Raw genomic sequence first — 21,883 nt, forward strand, 5'->3', positions numbered from 1 at the left:
AACTAAATTACTGCCAGTTGGTCTGGGGAAACACAACAATGTCAAACATAACAAAACTTCATATCTTACAAAAGAAAGCTGTGAGAGCTATCTCAAACTTGCCGCATCATGCTCACACTGCACCCATTTTTAAAGAACTTTGTATCCGCGCTGTTCCACAATTTTATAAGGACACGCTCCTCAAGCGTTACTACGCAGGAATGAAGCGAAACAACATTATCATCGATCAATTATCAACTATGAAACGAAACTGTCCTGTTCGTCATACTCGCCATGCTGACACATGGGTGATTCCCCTTACACGCACAAATTATGGTCTCCAGTTGCTCTCCTTTACATTGCCGTACATTGCCGTCATTACTTAACTCGCTGGGTACGTAGATATTCCTTAGTGTGAAACTATTATTATAGAGTATTTCTCATTTTTGTGTCTGAAATGTGTCTTCGCGCATGTGCTGATCAAGAATGTTTGCTGTATAAAGTTTCAACTGTGTGTATTAGTTTGTTACCGTTTCACATGTACGATTAGTTTTTTTTTTGTACATTACTACGAAAGGGGCACAGACCCCGCCAAGCCTTCTTTCTCTGGCTTTTTGTCTGCGCACCTGGTATCCGTGTTGTTGTTGTTATTGATACCAAATAAATAAATAAAGGTGACTTGACTTGACGGTCCGAGGCGGCGAAATTTTCGTCAAGATATCGCGATATCCGCAGTTTGGCCCAAAAATACTTCGAAATAAAGGGCAGCAAACACATGGAACGTATAGGAAACTGTTCGGTGCCGCGGGAAATTTCGATTTAGCCGAATTTTCGAGATAAGCGAGTTCGAGTTAACGAGGTATTACTGCAATGAAAAAGAGTATTTCACTCTTGCGCATCCACAGAAACGTCTTTTAAATGCTACATAAAATTAGCAACACAATATAAGCAACGACTGTCCAAAAATAGTATTTATTTTCGAAAAGGTACAGGAAGAATTCGATCACACAGGCGCTTGCGTATGTAGAATACGTCCACGTTAATGTATGTGCGATGACGCACGGGTCGTGTGCAGTGTAATTGTTTCTGTTTGTTTCTTCTTTCTAAAAGGCCACATCGCAATTTTGCAAGGGTATGGCAAATGTACGGATATGCACGGGTCTTGCCACTTCTTACCCGTTTCGGGGGGTAAACTTTTATCCTTTAAATAATCCCCACGCCACATTCAAAAAGCACCCTTTGACGTTCCTGAAACGTCAGAGGACTGCACTCATCAATAATAAAAGTGCAATGTGTCGAAACAATCTTTATAGCACGTTTTATGCTAAAACGGCGACAACGGCATCGATATTTCGTGGAACTAATAGCATCCTCGATTAACCGTACCGGTGCACACCGGGGCACACCGGTGCACCTTTTCATCCTCGATAAACCGCACTGGTGTGCACCGTCCGTCCTCGATAAACCGGGGCGCACCGTCGCGGGGCAATTTTTGGTTGCACCGCCGCGCACCGAGAGAGTCGACGGTGCGCCGGGGCGCTATCCCGAGATGCATCGCGGACGACGCCGGCGAAGGGGCTTCCTCCGCCGTCTGCTGCAGCGACGGCGCATTGCCGCACTCGTGTCAAGGCGGAAGGAGCTATATATTGTTGCTGACAAGGATGGCGTGCTTGTGAATTCATCGGGCAACGATGCGACAGGCTCCTAACGGGCGGTAACAACAGCCAGAGATTGTAAATGAGGACGCGAACTTCGTGTACTTCAAAGACGGCTGCATGCATTGCCAGACATTTGGGGATTGACGTTCGTTTCGTTCGATCGAATTATCATCAACTGTTACCGGAGTGCCTAGACGATGAAGACCTACTTTTTTTGCGGTAATGGAAGGGCGGAACAAAACAGGCACTCGCATTGTGGCTCAAACGAAGATGAGAAGCAGCGTGTATGTAGCTGTTTAGTGGAAGCGGTGGCGGTACGTTGTTCCGCATGTGTGACGGATTTAAGTTGTGCGTACATATAATCATTGGCCTTCAATAAATACCACTTTCTAATAGCGCTGTGTCTCATGACAGTGCTGTTTTGCTACTTGTGAACGTTTTTATGAGTTGATTTCTTAGATTAAGTGATGGCGCCTGGGTAGAACCGCCCCGTTTGTCCTCGATCAACGCTCTGTGCCGGTACGCACCGTCGTGGGGCACTGTGCACCGCGCCGGTTTTGGAGGCAACACCGGTGCGTGTTTATCGAGGACGCTATAAATTAGCGCGTTATCCCGCAACGGCCGCTGATTATTGCGTTTCTAGATAATATCTGCAAGCAGAGGTAACTACGCCACTGCTTAGTGCCAAACAAGTGCACTTATTCGTTTTTTTATCGTGTGCAGCAGGCGTCTTGCGCCGCGCGCTACGTGAACGAGGTGACCACGCGAGAGCGCCGTCCAGACTAGGAGCGGTTCGTCCCGCCGCCGCCAGGGGCCGACTGTGTTCGATCTCGGGGCATACGCATAAGAATGCGTCAATGCTACTTGTTCGAAAGTGTTCTATGCGGGTAGAGGGGCTCATGAAAATGGTCTGTTACGCGGGGGACTCCGCGAAACAATCATCATCATCGTCAGAAGGGGGAGGCCAGGAAATGCGGAGCTTCGGGGTAAACCTGTGGACCCGTGCAGCACAGGACAGGGGCGGTTGGAGGTCGATGGGAGAGGCCTTCGTCCTGCAGTGTACCTGAGCAGGCTGATGATCATGATGATCATGATGATGATGATGACGACGACGACGATGAAATCGTCCTTGGCGGTGGGGGGAGGGAGTGTATAAATCCCTGCTCGCGGAGGATGTGCGTGCTCCAATAATGACTGCACTGTAGGCACCTGTTCCCACTTCAAAAGAGAGCGCAAGCTACTTCGATGTCTTGACTGAGGCAGACGACAAAAGCTCGGCGAAGAAAAAAATATGCATTAGCAACTACTGGGCATGAACTGCGAGAGCATTCTTTATGACTTAGTCGCGGGAGCGCGCTAGAGTAGTCAACCTTTTGTGATTTTGGCTAACTCTATTTCACTTACCGTTATATTAATTTGTTACATATTCTGTTAGATTTGTACTTTTATTTCTATTTCTATGAATATTGCGAGCGCGTGGGAATGTATATGTCTAAATGTGCGCGTGGGCGTGTGTTCGCGTAGCGCTTCCTTGGTTAGTTTAAAGCTGAGCCTCTGACGTGACCACCGAGCACTTGAGGCCGTACGGACTGAGAAAATCTGTATGTAGTAGCTCAGGGCCGTACCCAGAGGGGGGGTTTGGGGGTTCAAACCCCTCCCGAAATCTTTCCCAGGCAGCACGTAAACAATACTTACTGTTGCTTTCAGCAAAACTACCCCCTTCCCAAAATTCATAACCCCCCCCCCGAAAAAATTTTCTGGGTACGGCCCTGAGTAGCTACAGAATAAAAGGGAGCTTCTTGCTATTGAGTTGCGCACTTTACAAGGAACGCTGGCGCGGAGCACGTCGTCATCTGGCTTTGTACAGAATGTCATCAACACACACAAAACGCAAAGACACTGAATGGAAAGCCAACAAGGGCGTCATTCAAAAAGCATCCCGACGGGAAGGCGCTGACGTGACCTTGGTAAGAAAGACAGATTATTCATGGCGATTTGGCGTTGGCTATCGCCGACTGAATACCATTGCTAAGAAGAATTTCCAACCCTTTTCATCGAATTGATGGAAGCATTGACTCGCTTCGTTCAGCGTCGTACTTGTCTTACATCGATGTGCGATCTGGCTTCTGGGAAGTTTCCGTGCGTCACTTGGTCAAGCAAAACACAGCCTTCGGGACAGATGATACCCTTCTAAAATTTAGAGTAACGTCTTGCCATTGTGCACGCACCAGCCCCCCTTGAGTGACTCATGAATATCATATTTTTTGGTGTAAAATTGGAAATATGTCTTTTCTACCTAGACATCCTAATTCTGGCGCCAAATTTAAATGAGGAAAAAGTGGTTAAAATGAACATACCAATACAAGTGAATGTGAAGACACCGACCATTTTTATATTATTATTATTATTATTATTATTATTATTATTATTATTATTATTATTATTATTATTATTATTATTATTACTATCATTATTATTATTATTTCGTCCTGCGCACACACAGTCACATAGTTTGCCGGCAGTATTGAACTGGCGCAATGAATGTTTGCCGATGAAGGCGGACTTCTGGGCAAGTTGGTATTGCATGGTAGACGAGTAAAGCGCAAAAATATACGCGAAGGACGAGGAAGCGCTTCTTCCCTGTTGTCGTCCCTCGTCCTCTGTGTAATTTTTTTGCGCTTTACTCGGCTCGAATGGTTTGCAGTTGTTATAGGCACTCACGTCGCCCCGCTCTCCTGCAAGGTTCTTCGTTTCGCAAGGGTCGCTGACGACGTCGAATAGGTAGGGGGAGTCCGCGGTCCTGAAGTTGCTCCCCAGCTCCGAGCCGCAGCAGACGGAAGCGTACTGCCTCCACTCTGGCTTCGCAGCGGGAGGCGTCCCCGTGTTGTAGAACTTCGCCAAAGTCTGAGCCACGGCCGAGTCGGCCATCAGTTGGTTCAGGTCGATGGCCAGGGACACGTTCCCCGGCGGCTCCTCCCTGAACTCGTCCCAGCTGCCGTCACTAGGGCTCACCACCAGCTTGTACCTGGCAGGTATAGAGCCACGAAGTCGACGGCTCATGCACGGGAACACGGAGCCTCAAGTGGGGCAAATATACGAAAGCAATAATTGCAATGTGAGAGGCACCCATAGCGTTAAACCAGTGAGTGCAAAAAACTTTGACACTGATTGGTCAAATAGCCTCTACACAGCTTATATCCCACGGTCATCCTGAATGCTGGAAGGTTACCCAATTACTTGAAGAATAAAAAGTGCTGGTTTGCCACCCGCCCTATAGAAATACTAATTCAGTGTTGAGGAAAATCTCGCCGAACTGATCTCCGGCGGCTCTCCATGTGCTGATGATTGGTAACAATTTTATTGTTGTGAGAGGTTTGAGTTGATGGGCTTAATTCACTTAGCAGGCGGCAGTTTTCCGACCATGCTTCAAAGAGACCCCAATTGTGCACCCACGTTTTAAAACGAGGCGTACCGATATGTAATACGTAATATGAACTAGAACGTTTCAGCTTCTGCGGAAGGCTGATCTTACTCAGTTTAATGTGGACTTTCTGGTATCAGCACAGGAGGTACGGCAAGCGACTGGGAAACATTTTTGAAAGTGAAGAACGCGCTAGTAGTGTGAAGTGCACAGGAAGTGTCCTCCCTGATATCGAGGTAAAATTGGGGGATTTTTATTAAAAACTTTTCTCTAGTTCGAAGGCCGTAATGAAAAATTCATCATGCCGCATAGAGTTCACTGCGCCTTAAAATATCTAAACCAAAAATACATGCCGCAGCTGCTCCACACCCACGCCAATGAACATATGACACATATCCACACGGGTATTTAGGAAACGTGGTAACGCTAATAATGTCCTAGTATATGTGAAAAGGTCATCTGCCCCGGGAGAATAAAGCTATAACTTTAGGACGTGCCCTATGAAACACTCTCTTCGGAGAACCATGATTATTTCATAGCGGTACTCCACCAGCCGTTGCTGTAGACGTATACAGAGAGATTTCCTACGATTTTTTTTATTTCTTTGCGTGAGTGTTGCTATTGACGTATCGGTTCCTGCCTTGGCTACCGTGCGACAACATCTGTTGCATCTAACCTGCCGCTCCTGTATGCACCGGTATTGGTGAGCACACTGAAGCCGAGTAAGAGTTCCCGTCTCTTCGAAGGCGCACCCCTGGACAGCGTCTCCCACTGGTTGACACCGTCGATGGAGCCTAGGTCGTCGACGTTTCCTCCTGGGGACAGCAGGGCAGAAAAGAAACACTAGTTACAGAGGGAAAAAAAAACGCAGAAAAGAGCAGTTTGAGCCCATGGAGGCTTCGTTGCCGAGGGCTGAAACATGTCAGCCGTTTCGCTATTCGGTGAAATTACAACATTCCGAAAAACCCCAGGATGAAGTCGAAAGAAAGACAAACAGAGTAAAACGGTAAGAGCTCTCGAGTTTGCGTCTTTGTGGTCCAAATAGTGGAGCTTGTTTTTTGAGACGTATAACACCGACAACATCAGCGCCACAGAAGTCTGCGGAAGAGGAAATAAGTTTGAGCAGCCTTGACTGGAAAAAAGCAGAGCAAAAGGTTTCCCCGCAAACAGAAGTGGGCCAGGACGGAATATTAATGCAGCTTATAAACCTGCTTGGACCAAAAAGTAAGGCATCGTTTATGAGGGCAATAGATGAGGTGATCTAAATCAAGCAAATACCGGAGGATTGGCTAGACAGTAGGATGAATTGAATACATAAAGGCAACAAATCCAGTATTTATTCATACAGACCACTCAGAGTAACATTAGTGGTGCATCGATTAGTATTGCAGGCGATAAAATCAGAAATTAAGCTGGCAACAAAGCTCAAATAGCTCAGAATAGAGCTATTTGAAGAGCTTTGAAGAGCTCAGACTAGAGCAACAAAGCTCAGAATAGACCATTATGGATTACGTTCTCGGTCATTAAAGGGTCACATGACAACGTAGACAGAGAACTGCTGTGGAGAATGCTTTAACTCCAGGGCTTAGACGACGAGTTAATACAGTTCCTTATAGCAATCTATAAAGATAATAGTGTGCACCTGACATGGGAAGGCCAGAAATGCGCACAGCACGTCAAACAGGGATGCCCTTCGCGCACAATACTAATTATGCTTTATATGGCAGGGTTTTAAAAGGAAGTTGAAGGAAGTCAATTAGGGTTCAACTTAACGCATATGTGGCAAGGCGAAGTGGTACAACAGCGTATTCCGGGCATGTTATACGCAGACGACATTGTTCTTTTAGCTGATAACCAGAGCGATATGCAATGGCTCATAAATATTAGTGGTCAGGAAGCCAAAGACCTGGGGTAAATTTTAGCACTCAAAATCGGGAATAATGGTTTTCAATGACACTTGCACTGACGCAGTGTCAATTCAGCATGTCGAATCACCAAGAGACAAGGAATATAAATATTTCGGTGTGCGGATCAACGAAGGGGAGAACTACTTAAGAACTGACGAGGAGCAACTTAAGAGTAAAGGAAAGCGAAACGCAGCTTATAATGAAGCCTAGAGCTCTGTGGAGGTATAATAAATATGAAGTAGTGAGAGAAATGTGGAAAGTAGTAATGGTTCCGGGTCTCACATTTGCGAATGCAGTACTCTGCTTAAAATCAGATGCTCTATCATGCCTTGAAGTGAACCAGAGCACGGTAGACCATTTGGCCTTAGAAGCGCATGGTACAACTACCGGAGCAGTGCAGGAAGATATGGGCTGGGCGTCGCTTGAAGTGCGAGAAGCACACAGTAAAATATGTTTTAACGGGAGGTTGAGAGCAATGGGTCAACGTAGGTGGACAGCTAAACTTTTAAGGTACCTATACATAAAAAGCGTGGACACGCAGTGGCTAAGGAAAACTAGAAGGCTAACGATGAAATACGGAAAGAACAGTGGAGAATCCAAAACAGCCAAGGTAACCAAAAAGGAAGCAAGGCAGATTGAAACGAATAAATGGAGGGAAAAAATGGAAGCTAAAACATCGGTAGAGATGTGCAGGGCAGAGAAATTGGGCATCAGAAAGGAAAATTTCTACGATAGTTCCAAGGGCAGTGCTTTGCTTTTTGAGGCTAGAGCAGGTTGCTAGCGAACTGAGAGCTTTGTAGGGAAGTATACACAAAATGATGGGGTAGACGTGGTCTGCGGGAAAGAAACAGAAACTATGCGGCACGTACTGTTGGAATGCGAGTGTACCCATCCATATCTACATGAAAGAAATATTCGGCTTCCAGAAGCCCTAGAATTTAAGGGTAGCACAGAGGGAGTTAACTTCAAGGCTGTCAAGGCGGGGAAAAGAAGATTAGAATGCTGGTAGACGAAAAGTAGAGAGGGATATATTGCATAGGACACCCACGACCTGTAATAGAAAAAATAAGTATTTTGTGCCTCCTTAAGAGCAGCTCTAGTACTAAATGAAGAGTATAAAACATAGATATGTTAGTTTTTTTGGTAAGATGACACCTCATTACCCCGCTAGAAAGAGGATACCGCTAGCAATCATCATCATAATCATCATCACAGGTGTACGGAACAGTTGTACCAGAGTCAGTCAATGCTTTTGACGGACTCTGGTTGTACTTACGCCGGTAAATGTGGTGCATTTAGCGCAACAAACATTGGACGACCGCGTAAAAGAGTAGTTTGTGGCGAGGACTACATGCAGTTGGAAATGTTGGGAGAGGGTGCAGTTTTGCAGCGGACATCAACAGGATAATGACAATAATGAGAGAAAGAGAAAGACCAAATAACAAGGCCAGAGAAAGTAGGAAAGAGATGTGTGATGAAGACGGTCGAACGAAAAAATAAAATAAAATTAGGTCGGCAACTTCATTCATGGCTAATGAGGTCAGCCGTCGGAATGGAGGCGTTTCATAATGCCGATATAGATGCACCACAGCGAATTAGGACCGTTGTATAAACATGCGAAACATTAGTAGGACGCACAACACGCACGCACGCACCCCGCCAAACTCACTTTGCTGCAAAATGCTGCTTCCTTACATTCTCTATCCAGTTGTATGTAACCATGCACCGGCCTTTGACCCTGACGCTTGGTTTAAATGGGTGATCATATTACAGCGGAGCTCTTATACGCTATAGGTTTCAGGAGACCCGGATGCATGAGAAGACCGAGCACACAGGCCAGAAAACATCGTAGAGTCGATACAGCTAAAGATAACTTCTTTGGTCCCTCTCCACTCGGCGTCATTGCTCCTTTCCTCACAGCTTCGGCGCACTCTCTTCGCTTACCGTCGTCCGCAGATGGCACTACAGCCAAGTATACGCACAAATGAAACACTAAACTACATATAAAGCTGGAAACAACCGATGTGTCTCTCTTTGAATGATGACATCGCGCACTGTATAGGGCACGTTCTTTCAGTTGCGTTTCTTACAGCTCCGCTGGTCATCCAGCTTCACAGAGTGGAATGGTAGTAATTTTTTTATAAAGATCACCCAAACCTTTTCTGATTGGGCGCGCCGCATTTTAAACTAAGCACGACACTCAGACATGTACAACCGCTTATGCACAAGAATGTGTGCTCCTTTGCCAGGAGGTGAGTACAAGTTCGAGGCGCGGCAGTGGGCTCGGGTGAAGTGAGTGGGCGCTGAACGGAAGAGTGGCTCCGTGGCTCCGTACGTTGGCAGTTTGGGATGCTTTGTCCCTTTTGGCCATCTTTTCGCCCAGAATGCATGATTGTTTTTTAACAAAACTTGCCTTGTGAGCTTTCCGCGCGTGAAAACACCTCAAGTAAATGAGGAGCGGAAAAAAGGAACATACAAGTTCTGAGTACCGCCTAACACTCGTGGCACAATCTGAGAAAATATATAAATGTGATAAACAAGAAACACTTTATTGTTAAACAGTACGCTCATGTTCAGAAATCAAATGTCGCCACATACAAACAGTCAGACAGGGGTAAATCATACCTCAGCAGAGATCTCCCAAAATATTAAAAAAAAAGCCTCGTCCAGTTATCCTGCCTGATAATGCAGAGGCCAAATTAGCTTCTATCCGGATCAGACAAAGTGGCTACAAAGGCTACGCAGCTTTCCTAGAAACTTCTCGAATACGAAAAAAAAATTTCCATGCAGTGGGGCTGTCACCACCTGTCAAATGCAACCATTTTATAAAGTGTGGAGGGGGGGGGGATCATACTCCCAATTTATGCGCGTTTTTTATCGACTGCGATGTTTCGGCGGAATCTGGATTGCTTTCATTTCGCTCCATTGGCCCAGGATGTCTGTTGGAATTATTTGGCTTAAAGAAATCCCCCGTTCCCTGCTATTACCTCCGAAGCAGCCACACTCGAGGGCCAGACAAATCATCCGTAACTCTTCTAGAGCGAGTGTGTAAACGTAATTGCTTGAACGTGGTTGCACTTCTTGTCAGAGATGCTTGTTTCTAACTTTGATTTTGTGGCATTGCCCAGTGGCAGAGCCAAGTGGCACGCCTACGCCGTAACGTTGTATTTGGTGTTTTAAAGCAATACACAATGAGGATTAGGGAGACGCTTTTTTCACGTTTTCTTTAATCACAAAGTTTAATGATCAACGTAACCAACTCAATTCTACGGCGCCTTTACGTAACACTTCACGTTGGTTCCCCATCCAGTGAGTGAAATGTAATTTTAATGTACTGCTAATTTATTCACAGTAGTTTCTGTGGTCCTATAGCTATCGCTATACGTGAAATAATATGCGAGCACCAGACCTAATACTAAGACCGAGAGCATGTGATGCCAACCTCACGTACAAATTTAACAAAATACCGCCATTATCACCTCGCCCCCATACCTTTTTTCGGATTTGCTTCACCTAAATAATTTCGACCGAAATTTCTTATGGGGCAATTGGCGTATAATGCGGAGCATTTTTTTTGTATATAGTGTTGGAGTTTGCCCTGATGTGGACCTTCTAATGTCGTCATCATTAGTAGCATCATCTTCATCAACAGCCTGTTTGTGCCAACTTGCTTGACCATTTCAGGAAATGAGGAACGTGCTTACCGGCCAGGTGGTAAAGTGTGGGCAACCAGTCCACGAAGTGCATCAGGTCCCTGGAGACGCGGCCTCTTGCTCCCAACAGAGGGGACCACACAAACGCCGGCAGGCGCACTCCGCCCTCCCACAGGGTTTTCTTTTGGCCGCGCAGAGGCCAATTCGAAGCCCCGTTTGCACTATTACCGCCGTTGTCGCTGGAGAAGACGATGAGGCAGTTTTCCAGCATTCCCTTCTCGTAAAGAGCTTCAAGAACGACGCCCGTCGCCTGGTCCAACGTGTCTACCAAGCCTAGATGACCAAAGGAAACGCAGCTGTCACGTAACGACGTTCCCGGCAAGGCATTGTGTTGACGCCAACAAAAATTCTTGATGGACTACCCTGTACGGGTTAGCTACCTGGCGTCCTGCTTCTACCTCATACAAGGAATTCCAAGGAGATAAGTGATTTTCAAACAGAAGAGGGAAGACGTCGGTACTTGCACACAAAAAAGAGCCAGAAAAATCATTAATAAGGAATGCGAGTATTATATATGGCATCTTTGTACAATTACCTCCATATAAATAATAAAAAGCCAATGGTAGTCCTGTTTTTGGTGCGGACTGATAGCCACAAAGAAACACGAGGACGTTTAGCGCCTGGTTGTAAGGGTTTTTGCTGCTCTTGCAAATGTCACTGTCCGCCACTTCGCACCGCCCAACACCCTTTCTAAAGAAAGCCGTGCACCGCAAACGTGATGTCGCCAAAAGTGGTTACATTCGTATTTTCTCTGCCTGCCGCAGGGCAACAGTGAACGAAGTCCCGTAGTCGCGGTCGTACGTTTACGTTTAAGATTCGTAGCAAGCACATAGACATCACTTTAGATTTTTTATAGCAATACGCTTCTTGTTATCAAATTCCGCCGTCAAACCTGAAATTCTGTCCTGAAACTTTCACGAAACGTTTAATTGGCCACCAGTTTGTTTTCAACCAGAAGTTCCATTTTGACGTCAGCCGTTTTTCTGATAGCGGAGCAAAACCGAAGCGTTCGTGCGCCGAGATTCAGGCACACGTTAAATACTCCAAAGTTTCTAAATTAATCCGGAGCCCTGCATTACGGCGTACCTCGTTGCCCAGGTATAGCTTCAGCGCGTAAAACCCCCAGAATTTGAGTTCTCGATTTTAAAGTCTCTAACGTGAAGGTGCCCAGGTACAAGGAGTGATAAGCACCGCCTGCTAATTATCTAGTATAAAAACAATACACGCAGCGCTTCTTAATGTCATTTCTCTTCGTTTGCCGGCAACAACTCTCGGTAGCTCTTTACATGCCCCCTCGTACAGCCTATTTCCTCTCTGATACCGCGTAGGATCCTAAACGATATACCGCCGATACACACGCAGTTTTTTTTTTTTTGGCTGATCGCAAAGCCGCCCGGGTACAAGAAGTGGCAAGCAACGTCTGCGATTTTACGTGACGATTAGGCATAGATTTAGTATAAAAAATTAGTGCCCTCCCACTCTGAAGAAGGATGACCTGCAAAGCTTGACGCAGTCCACGGAGTGCACGTAACAAAACACGTTTGTTGTAATTGGCGATGGAGCACACTTCCTAGCCAATTAGCTGACTGAACCTCTGAAGGATCCAAGCTTTGTTCGTGCAGACAAACATGGAGCTGCCTCTGTCTCCCCCTCCCCCACGTCGTAAGCATCTTACTGTTTGTGTAACACATAAACCCAATCCCCTCTATCACTAAGGGCTCCGGACAGGTCCCATTCGGCCGTTTAAGGTCTGCGTTTAAGCCTCGCACCAGAACAACGGACATGCCATCCATCAGTTCGGGCATGAAACCTATAGCTGCGCGTGCACGCCCCCCCCCCCCTCCCTCTCACTAAGCTCCCCTACAAACCTGCGCACGATTAACCCGGCAACCGTTGACGTGCGTGCGCTTAGAAGTGACAGATGCGGTCGAAAATATCTCCTGAAAGCCCTCTGAAGAAGTGATATTGGCTCACGCTGGCGTTCCAAGCGGGCACGTTGCTGTTCATCCGGGAGGGATCCGCCGCTACTCGAAGAGCTGAACTTAAGGCGGTAACGGCGGCGCCAGCAGCTTTCAGTTGTTTTTGCCCAAGTTTGCGCTAGTGTTCGGGCCAACGCTTCAATTCTTGCTCTTCTTCCTCCAAGCGAACGGCACGCAACCGTCCCATAACGGTTTAAGATCTGGAAGCCCTTGAGCTCCATTCTCGCGTACAAACATGTGGCGTTTCCCTTCCCCCTCGTAGACATCATACTGTCTGTGTAAGATGTCTGTGCAACACATCAACCCACATCCGAACTACTCGATTAAGGAGGACAGCCGACGAAGCGCATTGAGCCATGTAATTTCAAAATCTAAATCTCCCACCAGCACAACCGGCATTTCATCGGTAGCGGCATGAAGCCTAGCTGTGTGTACACCCCCCCCCCTTTTTTTTTCCACCCGCAAACCGAGCACGCATAAACCGGCAGCCGCTGATGGCGCATACTTATGCGTGGAAGACACCGGCGAAAATGTCGCTTAGAAGGCTTCCCAAGCTGAAAAAGAAATATGGGCTCACGTCGGCGTTCCGACTGGGCAAGTTTCTCTTCAACCGGGAGGGATTCGCAGCTACGTGGCGAAGTGGAATTTGAGCGGAAACGGTGACGGTGGGTTTCGGTCGTTTTAGGGGGCAGCACTTTGGCAGCCGTTAACTGGGCTTCGCGGGAGCGGTGTCTGTTTATGTCCGCGTAACCGAGTGAGCGAACGCAGCAGCGACGAAAGAAAGAAAACGGAGAGGAGCGTCTAGCGAAGGGTGAGGTGGGTGCGGCTATGGTGCCATCTCTCCCACTGCCTTTCCCTCACACATGTCTCATGCGTCACCACCTAGAAGCGCCCTCCCCCTGACACTTTCACCAGACGCTGTTCCATTCTCCGCTAATACAAACCACGTGATATTTGCTCGGGAGGTTCAAACACGATTTGCAACAACGTGCTCGCTGCCCCCTTGTGCGGGGCTAATCCGTAACACGTGACATTTGCGCGGGAGGTCCAAACACGATTTGCAACATGCTGGCCGGCGGCGGCGGCGCGCTGCGTGGTAGCAGCAGAGTAGCGCACGCCGGCGTGCGTTCGCTGGTCACGCGAACACTTCCTGAGACGCACGAGAAATGCGCCGCGACCGGGAAGACTGCAGCTCACGCTGCGCACAAATTTCATATCAGCAAGTATAGTAATCGTCAGTGCATTTTTTACGCACGCCCATCCGTGTTTCTGTTTATTTTTCGCAATCATCTGATAACCGCACTACCACCGTTAACTGCCGACTGTGCAACTTGTCAAAGGGGCATCGGTGGAGGCGAGGGGAAAAATAGTTGTGAAATACGTGTGAGCGGTGGTGAGGAGGATCCCCGGAGCGGCGCCGAGTAAATCGATTGATTGATTGTGGGGTTTAACGCGCCGACGCAACGCAGGCGATGAGGAGCGCCGTAGTGGAGAGCTCCGGAATAATTTAACCACCTGGGGATATTTAACGTGCGCCGAAATCTCGTACACACGGGCGTTTTTGCTTTTCGCCTCCATCGGAAAAGCGGCCGCCGCGGCCGGGAATAGAACCCGCGACCTCGTGCTCAGCAGCGCAACGCCTTAGCCACTGAGCCACCGCGGCGGATGCCGAGTAAATCGATGACACCGGAATGAAAACGGAAGGGGGGGGGGGGGGGGGTTCGACATATACTGCTTTGCAGTAACATCTTCTGCGTGTCGCTTTCTTCTTCTGGCTCCCAGAACATAACACTTGCAGATATGGAGTGCTGCCTGCCGGAAGTAATCATCATCCCGGTTACTTGGGAAGCTAAACTAGATAGGTTCAACCATGCTAGGAAGGCTCTTAGGGGCATAAACAGCACTCCCTCACCAGAGAAAGATCTGGCCACCCTGGTGCAGTAGGTGGCCCCCCTTTCCCATGGTTGAACAACGCAATTAGAGCACCTGTCCAAGCCGCGGTCAGGCCAGCGATCCAACAGAGGGTGTAAGAACCTCTGGGTCCGGACAGGCCGCCATTGGAACTTGACTTTGGCAACGTTCAACGCACGCACTCTATCTAGCGAAAGAAGCTTAGCTGTACTACTAGAGCAACTCTCTGACATTAAGTGGGATATTATATGCTTAAGCGAAGTTAGAAGGACAGGAGAAAGGTTCATGGAGCTTAGTAGCGGGCATATTCTATGCTGAGGAATAGCAGAAAACGTGGAGGAGTTTTTCAGCATTAGCGAGAGAGCCGCGGCTCTTGTAATCAAGCTAAACAAGCGATACAGGATAAAATGAGTGTAGGCCTATGCGCCAACAACCAGCTATGATGATAAAGCCGTAGATAGCTTCTACGAGGACGTCGAATCTGCAATGGAGAAGGCAACAACGCAGTTTATGATTGTGATGGGAGACTTTAACGCAAAGGTAGGTAAGAAGCAAATGGGAGAGAGGTCAGTGGGAAACTTCGGAATAGACAATCGCAACAGACAAGGAGATACACTGGTGAAATTTGCAGAGAGAAATAACCTGAGGTTAACGAAAACGTTCTTCTACAAACGAAATAATAGGAAATGGACATGTAAAAGTCCTATCGGTGTAGCGAAAAACGAAATTTAAGTGACAACTAACCCAGGTACTGTGCAGGACGTGGTGGTGCTAATCAAGATGCAAAGACGAGATCATAAGATGGTTAGGTGCAAAGTAAGACTGAATCTCAAAAGGGAAAGAGGGAAACTAAGAAAAAGTACGAAACCCAACATGGAGTCAAATACAGCCAGTACGCAGGAGTTTCTTTTAACCGTTGAGAACGCGGGAAGTGTGGACGCGCTAAATGACAACCTAACAACGACAATCACAGAGAAAGCAGCAGCTGTGGGAAAAGCAGCATGTAGGACACAAATTGGCAGTCTAACCGAGAAAATGTAGGAAGTAATTGCCAAGCGTAAGAACATGAAAGTGTCGAGTGCGGTAAACCAAATTGGATTAGGCGAGCAGTCAAAATTGGTTAACAAGTAAAACGAACGAAAATCGTGTGTACAACATGACAGTGATAGAGGAAACTCTGGAGAGAAAAGGAAGCTTAAAAGCAAGTAAGTAGAAGCTAGCTATTGAACAAGGCAGATTGTACGCACTCAGAAAGAGAACAGGGTAACATTACGCACGAGATAATTAAAGTGGCCGAACGATTCTACACCAGGATACACGCCAGCGACGTACAGTCATCAAAAGTGTTAACAACAACAAAGAACGAGGTGCCAGCGTATGGACAGGTCAGCAGCTTGCTGTAGCGCCCTGGGTAATCAGCGAGGTTGTGCGCGTGCGCTGGAGCTGTGGAGTGCAGAAAGTCAGCATCGGGAGCGCCGATTATCAGCCGCCGAAGATGCGCCGTTGGCTATCGTAATCTGCCGATCCGTGCATAGGCTGGCACCCGCTTATTCGTTATTGTTAACACTTTTGATGACTGTACATTATAGTAAACTACTGAGCTTACAAACGTAGGTTTGCGATGTCCCACTAGTAAGTAAAGAGGAATTAGAAATGCACTCAAGGAGATGAAGAAAAAAAAAAACTGCAGGTGCACCCTAAGAAAAAAGGGTAGAAAAAAGGAGGAAATCGAGGGTTTTCTCCCCCGGACCAGCGAGATTCTCCCTTTAGCTAATTACACGTAGCGCCCTCTGTACGGCCTCTACGAAACATCGAAACGGGGGAGGAAATATTCTCCCCTGTCGTCTGCGACCTGCTGTCGGCGCCGACACCGAAAACGAAACCGTTCATCGTTGCACTGTGGCTTTCGCCGATCGGGCGCATACAACGACTGTGACCAACACCTCCCCTGTGATGTGCTGCTTGCTTGTTTTCTCGCTGTCTTTCTTTTTATTATTACCATGTGCCCGCCACGCTAACGCACGGCTCGCCAGCCGTGTGTTTGAAGCACATTCTGTGGGCACCGCTGCATGCTTGCTGTGTGCGACTCGCCTGCGCCCTGTTCAACGTTACCACCAGAGTTACTCAATATATAGTTCATCTCATAAGCTACATGCAGCACTGTGGAGGCTACATTGTTATCAATAGTGCGCCCACTGAGGGCGCCTAATCCGCCGTGAAGGGGGTCCTGAAAGGACACTCCCTTCTCCCCTCTCGGCAAGTGGCACCGCCCGGCCCCGGCGCCTTTTGTCGCTTCCTTCGCGGTGAGTTAGGCGGCCTGAGGGGGACAACAATGTAGCCTCCACAGTGCTGCATGTAGGTTGTGAGATGAACTATAGACAGTTGCGAAACTCCGCTTCAGAATCCGGGCGGCGCTAGCCCCCCCACTCCGTGGAAGCTGAGGGGCAAGTCGACGCGCGCGGCACCTAGGAGATGAAAACGGAACTTCGCTAAACTATTATTATTCAAAATTATTTTGTAAAATAAAGATTGCTTTTTAAATTAAAACACAATAATTACGTAAAATTTACTTGTGTTTTTGCGGCTTTTCTTTTTATGACTTACGGCAGCAGCCGCAAGCACTTGAGTACTGCTTCAACGTCCTGCCGACAGACCAGTGGCGTAGACTTCTTATTTTTCCGGGGGGGGGGGGGGGGGCAGACCTGGAGTGCGGCTCGAAGCGGCGAAGGGAGGGGGGGAGGAAGCGGGGGGGGTCCCTATGAGATGACGTCATCACCCCGCTACAAAGAGGATACCACTAATCATCATCATCATCGTCACCACCATAAGTGTAACCTGCACCAGTGAGGGCCTTTTACATTGTGTCGGCTAACTACGGGGTGTCCCCAAATAAGACGTCCCGCAAATCAATGAACCGTGAACTTCTTCAGCGGTTTGACGCATCCAGTAGAAATTTCTTTGAATGCGTGTGTTACTGGTCAAATATTGCACTGTTGCATTGCATTGCATTGCAAATATTGTTTTACTGGTCAAAAATATTGCATGATTGAACCATCAGCACAAAAAAAAACGAGTCGATTTGTTTTTCTTTTAATGGGCAGTTCGGGGGTAAAAATTTGTTGCATAAATGTGACCAGTAAAACATTTAAGAGCAAGTGGTGTTCAAGAAATATTCCTACTTGCTGCGCGAAGGAGCTAAATTTTGCTGGCCATTTTAGCGAGTAAAATGTATTTTGAAATACCCTATGTACTACGAAACTCCTGGACTGGATACGCAAGTGCGCCAGAAGTGTTCATTTTGAAAGTAGTGCACAGGAACAAGTCATGGCTCCGTAATCAGAAGCTTTTAATATTTTCATTTTCGCATAATACATTTACAACGAACAGACATACGTAAGGTACACGTTCAGCAATTATCAATGCAACGGTTACAAAACGCTTACACTTCAAAAAAGTAAAGAGCGAACATACACGCACTAATGACGTATCTGCTCACTCATTTCATCGTACACAGCTGTTTTTTTTTACATTTCCGTAACGCGACCACTCACATAGAAAGAAAAGGAAACACAATGAAGATGTCTTATTAATGCCAACGCGTGCATAATATCGATAGAATGTTAGCCTCTCGCGGAGATATGCAAGTTAAAATAAGAACTCCTACGAATTCTTATTTTGTAACCAAGGACACAACCTCTTCATCAACCTGAAAGACACCTTCTGTGTCTGGCACGGGCAGTCTGGACAAGGAATCTGCTACCGGGTTGTGGGCTCCGCTGCGGTACTGTATTTTGAAGTTGTAGCGCAGAAGTCGTGCGGTCCACCTTGCGATACGAAGTGGCCGCTGTCCTGTGCTCCGCGATGAATGCAATGCCACCAAAGCCTGGTGATCCGTCAGTAGAGTAAATGATCGGCCCCAGAGGTAAACATGCCATTTCTCGCAGGCCCACAGACAGGCAAGGGCCTCACGATCTCCGGCCGAGTATTTTCGTTCTGTCTCTGTTAATGTCCGCGATTCAAATGCCACAGTCGGCACATGGGACCCCTCCACTTGCTGCAGTACGGCACCGAGACCGTACGCAGAGGCATCTGTTGCGAAATGACAGGTAGCTTCGGGTCAAACATTCGGAGGGCCTTGTGGGATGCTAGAAGTCTTTTTACTCCCGTGAAGCTCTCTTTGGCGGCGCCATCCCAGTGGAAGTGTACGTCTTTGCGAAGTTGACGGCGCATTGGCTCGACTTCCTCTGCCAGTCGCTGCACGAATTTAGAATATTATTCAACTAGCCCCAAAAAGGAGCTTAGCGTGGCTGCATCTTTCGGCGCAGGAGCATTAATGATTGCATCAACCTTGGCCTGGAGTGGTGCTATACTCTCTGCGCTGACGTGATGTCCTAGGAACGAGAGCTCCGACGTGTTGAAGACGCATTTTTTGTTGAGCTTGAGCCCAGCTCCTGCCATTCGTTCCAGTACTTGCTCCAGGTTTCGTCTGTGTTCGCTCTCCGTCTTGCTAAAAATGATTGTCATCCAAGTAGCACAAGACCCCTTTGCAACCTCCAAGAATTTTCGTCATGATCTGCTGAAACGCAGCTGGTGCCAATGCCAACCCGAAGCAGACCCTCTTGAATCTAAAGAGGCCCTCGTGAGTTATAAATGAAGTTAGGTCTCTGCTGCCTGGGTGGAGCACAACCTGGAAGTAGGCTGATGCCAGGTCCACCTTGGAAAAGCAGCGTGCTACGTTGAGGGCATGAAGCAGCTCCTCCATCTGAGGTAAAGGGAAGTTGTCTGCTACTATAGCTTTGTTGGGCTCCCGGAGATCAACACACAGTCGAATGCTACCATCTGCTTTTCGGGCTGCTACAATAGGAGATACCGACTCGGAGGCATTGACTCTCTCAATGACATCAGCAGCAAGTAGTTTCTCAATCTCGCCAGAGACCGGCTGGCGGACTGAAAATGGTAGGGGCCTCATCTTCTGTGCGGCTGGTGCGATGGAGGTTTTCATCTTAACTTTGTGTTGCACACCTCTTACAAATCTCAGGCCCGGCAAAAACAAGTGGCCAAACTTTGTCCACAGTTTGGCCCTCCCACATACGTGGGAGGGCCAAAGGGTTTCTTTGGCATGGTGCTTTTGGGAAGGACTGAACTCATAGCTGGAAGCTCTCGGCATTCCTGCGTGGACATTTTCAGGCAGCGCAATTCCTCTCTTATGATGCGAAGGCCCAGGGCTTGAACAGCATCTAGGCCAAGGCAGTAGCGGTCCCAGAGATTGGTTTTTGGGGGGGGGGGGGGGGGCGATTTTTTTTTGGAGGGGGGGGGACGAGGCGAATAAAGAATCGCTCTCGTCCTTGCGCCAATTCTGCTGAAGTGGTGATAACCATGGAGGCGTGTGCGCGAATGCGGTGCAATCCGCTGGGATTTAACTTCGCGCAAGTGGAATGCTTAAAAAAACTAAAAATAAGAAACTGAGGACCTCTTTGGGGGGGCGACAGCCCCCTACGCCCCCCCCCCCTTGGGACCGCCACTGGGCCAAGGAGAGGTGTACCACATGGCGTGGCATGAAAAGTTACAGTGGCTTCTTTCCCCTTGGACGTGACTATGGCGTGAAATGACCCGATAACGGGAATATTCCTACGTGAAAAATCCAGCAATGTAAGATGGGAACTTGTCAGTTGTATTGCGTTGACGAACAACCTTTGGAATTGGTGGTTACACATAATAGACACGGCCGAGCCTGTGTCAACCAAGAAGTTCATGGTATGCACCCGCGTCACCGCGGCAACTGGCGCGACCTTGACATCCACGCAGACACCTGTACTCTTATCAGTACGGACCGCCAAGATTCTAATGACACTTGCAGCATCCTCTTCCGGAACGATTTCATGGACCTCTGCAGAGTACCCTTATCGGCCGCGACGGTAGCTGCGACAAGCTCTCTTAAAGTGGCCGCGGCGTCCCCAGGCAAAACATGTGCGACCGCGCGCGGGACATTCCGAAGGCGAACAGCCTGCTACGCCGCAGTTTCCGCAGGCATTTGCACTTCTAGGCCCGGGGAGAACAGCGGCGGCGTTATTCACATCAGGCGCAGGTGCGCTGTACGCACTGTACGCGTGTGAGCAGCTGAAGCGGCGACGCCCCGGGAAGCGTGTGCCATTATCGCAGTTGCCATCTCGCCAACCCTGCCTTGCTGAGCTGTCTCGCAACTGCTGCTGAATTCGATGAACAGGATTGGCGAAGGCTTCGGATTCACGCTGGGTTTGATCACGAAGCCGTGCTACTTCGAAAGCATGATCGAACGTCAGGTTATCGCCTTGCAGCAGCAATCGCTCTTGTAGCCGCAGGCACGTGACGCCTGCTACGAACTATTCAAACATGTTTTCGTCCGCTTGGGGGGCGAAATTGCAAAGAGCGGCTAACTCGCGAAGCTCTACTGCGAAATCAGGGATGGGCTCACCCTGCAGTTGACCGATGTCGTTGAAGGCGGACTTTGCAAGGGGCTACGAAATGCTTCGAAAGCATCTCAACGGCTACGTCGTACTCGTCGGGTGGTCGCGGAGCGCCAGTGGTCCCGTTTTGCGTATTCTACTAACCTGATGAGCGTCGGACGATCGTGACGTCGTAACGTGATCGTGACGGCGGGTAGTACGTCATGTCCCGGAAGTGCGTATCAAGCACCTTCGGGGACAATCTCATAACTTTGAAATGCTGCTAGAGCGAAAGTTATAATATTGCTTAAATATAACAAATTTTTTTCTGTTTATCTGTTTTCATTGGCAGTATCGTCAGCGATTAAATCAAGTAAACGTATTTATTATCCTACTTTGTTTACTTTTACGGCGCCGAGCGGCGCTGCGCGTGGGACAACAAATTTGCACGCGCAATATTTGAACGTCTTTATTTGGCGGTTCAGTACAGACTGAAAGGAAAACTGCACCATGTCGTCGCACAAGGGCGTTACTTTGGGTCCTAAGGTGATGCAGGCGCAGGTGCAGTTTCTGCTTCAGTTTGTAGAGGAGAACCCCGTGCTGGCAGCAGAGGCCTGCGACCGGGCCACCGTAGAAAAAAAAAAAAAAAAAACGTCGGCTGTGGCGGGAGGTCACCCGCCTCCTAAATGACGAGGGCCCTGCCAGCAAAACTATGTACCAGTGGAAGGCGGTATGGAGACGGGAGAAAGTGGGGCTAAGAAGGCGTGGCTGGCATACCGGGGGACCATGGGGTGAGTTGATGTCCTAATGTGATGCCGTTATTGCGGTATCTTAAAAGCAATGCTACCTTGCCTAGGAATGCAAAGGGTATTTTTTTCCTGAATACATAGCCG

At 48.1% G+C, this 21,883-nt stretch overlaps 1 protein-coding gene across 2 annotated transcripts in view; it reads right to left on the reverse strand.

The window, feature by feature from the left end:
- LOC144143257 (arylsulfatase I-like) overlaps window positions 1-21,174 on the reverse strand; it is a 66,091-nt gene extending 44,917 nt beyond the window's left edge. For both annotated transcript variants that reach the window (XM_077675042.1, XM_077675037.1), the window contains exons 1-4: window positions 21,020-21,174; window positions 10,670-10,951; window positions 5,735-5,873; window positions 4,359-4,662 (exon numbers count right to left, since the gene is read on the reverse strand). In XM_077675042.1, coding sequence (XP_077531168.1) covers window positions 4,359-4,662; window positions 5,735-5,873; window positions 10,670-10,889 — 663 coding nt within the window. In that variant the 5' untranslated portion in view covers window positions 10,890-10,951; window positions 21,020-21,174. The remainder of the gene's footprint in view (window positions 1-4,358; window positions 4,663-5,734; window positions 5,874-10,669; window positions 10,952-21,019) is intronic.
- Window positions 21,175-21,883: the final 709 nt, after the last annotated feature.

The sequence above is a fragment of the Haemaphysalis longicornis genome, unplaced genomic scaffold (genome assembly GCF_048455015.1).
Source record: "Haemaphysalis longicornis isolate Haplotype H1 unplaced genomic scaffold, Haemaphysalis longicornis Haplotype H1 scaffold_1, whole genome shotgun sequence".
Classification (NCBI taxonomy): Eukaryota; Metazoa; Arthropoda; class Arachnida; order Ixodida; family Ixodidae; genus Haemaphysalis; species Haemaphysalis longicornis.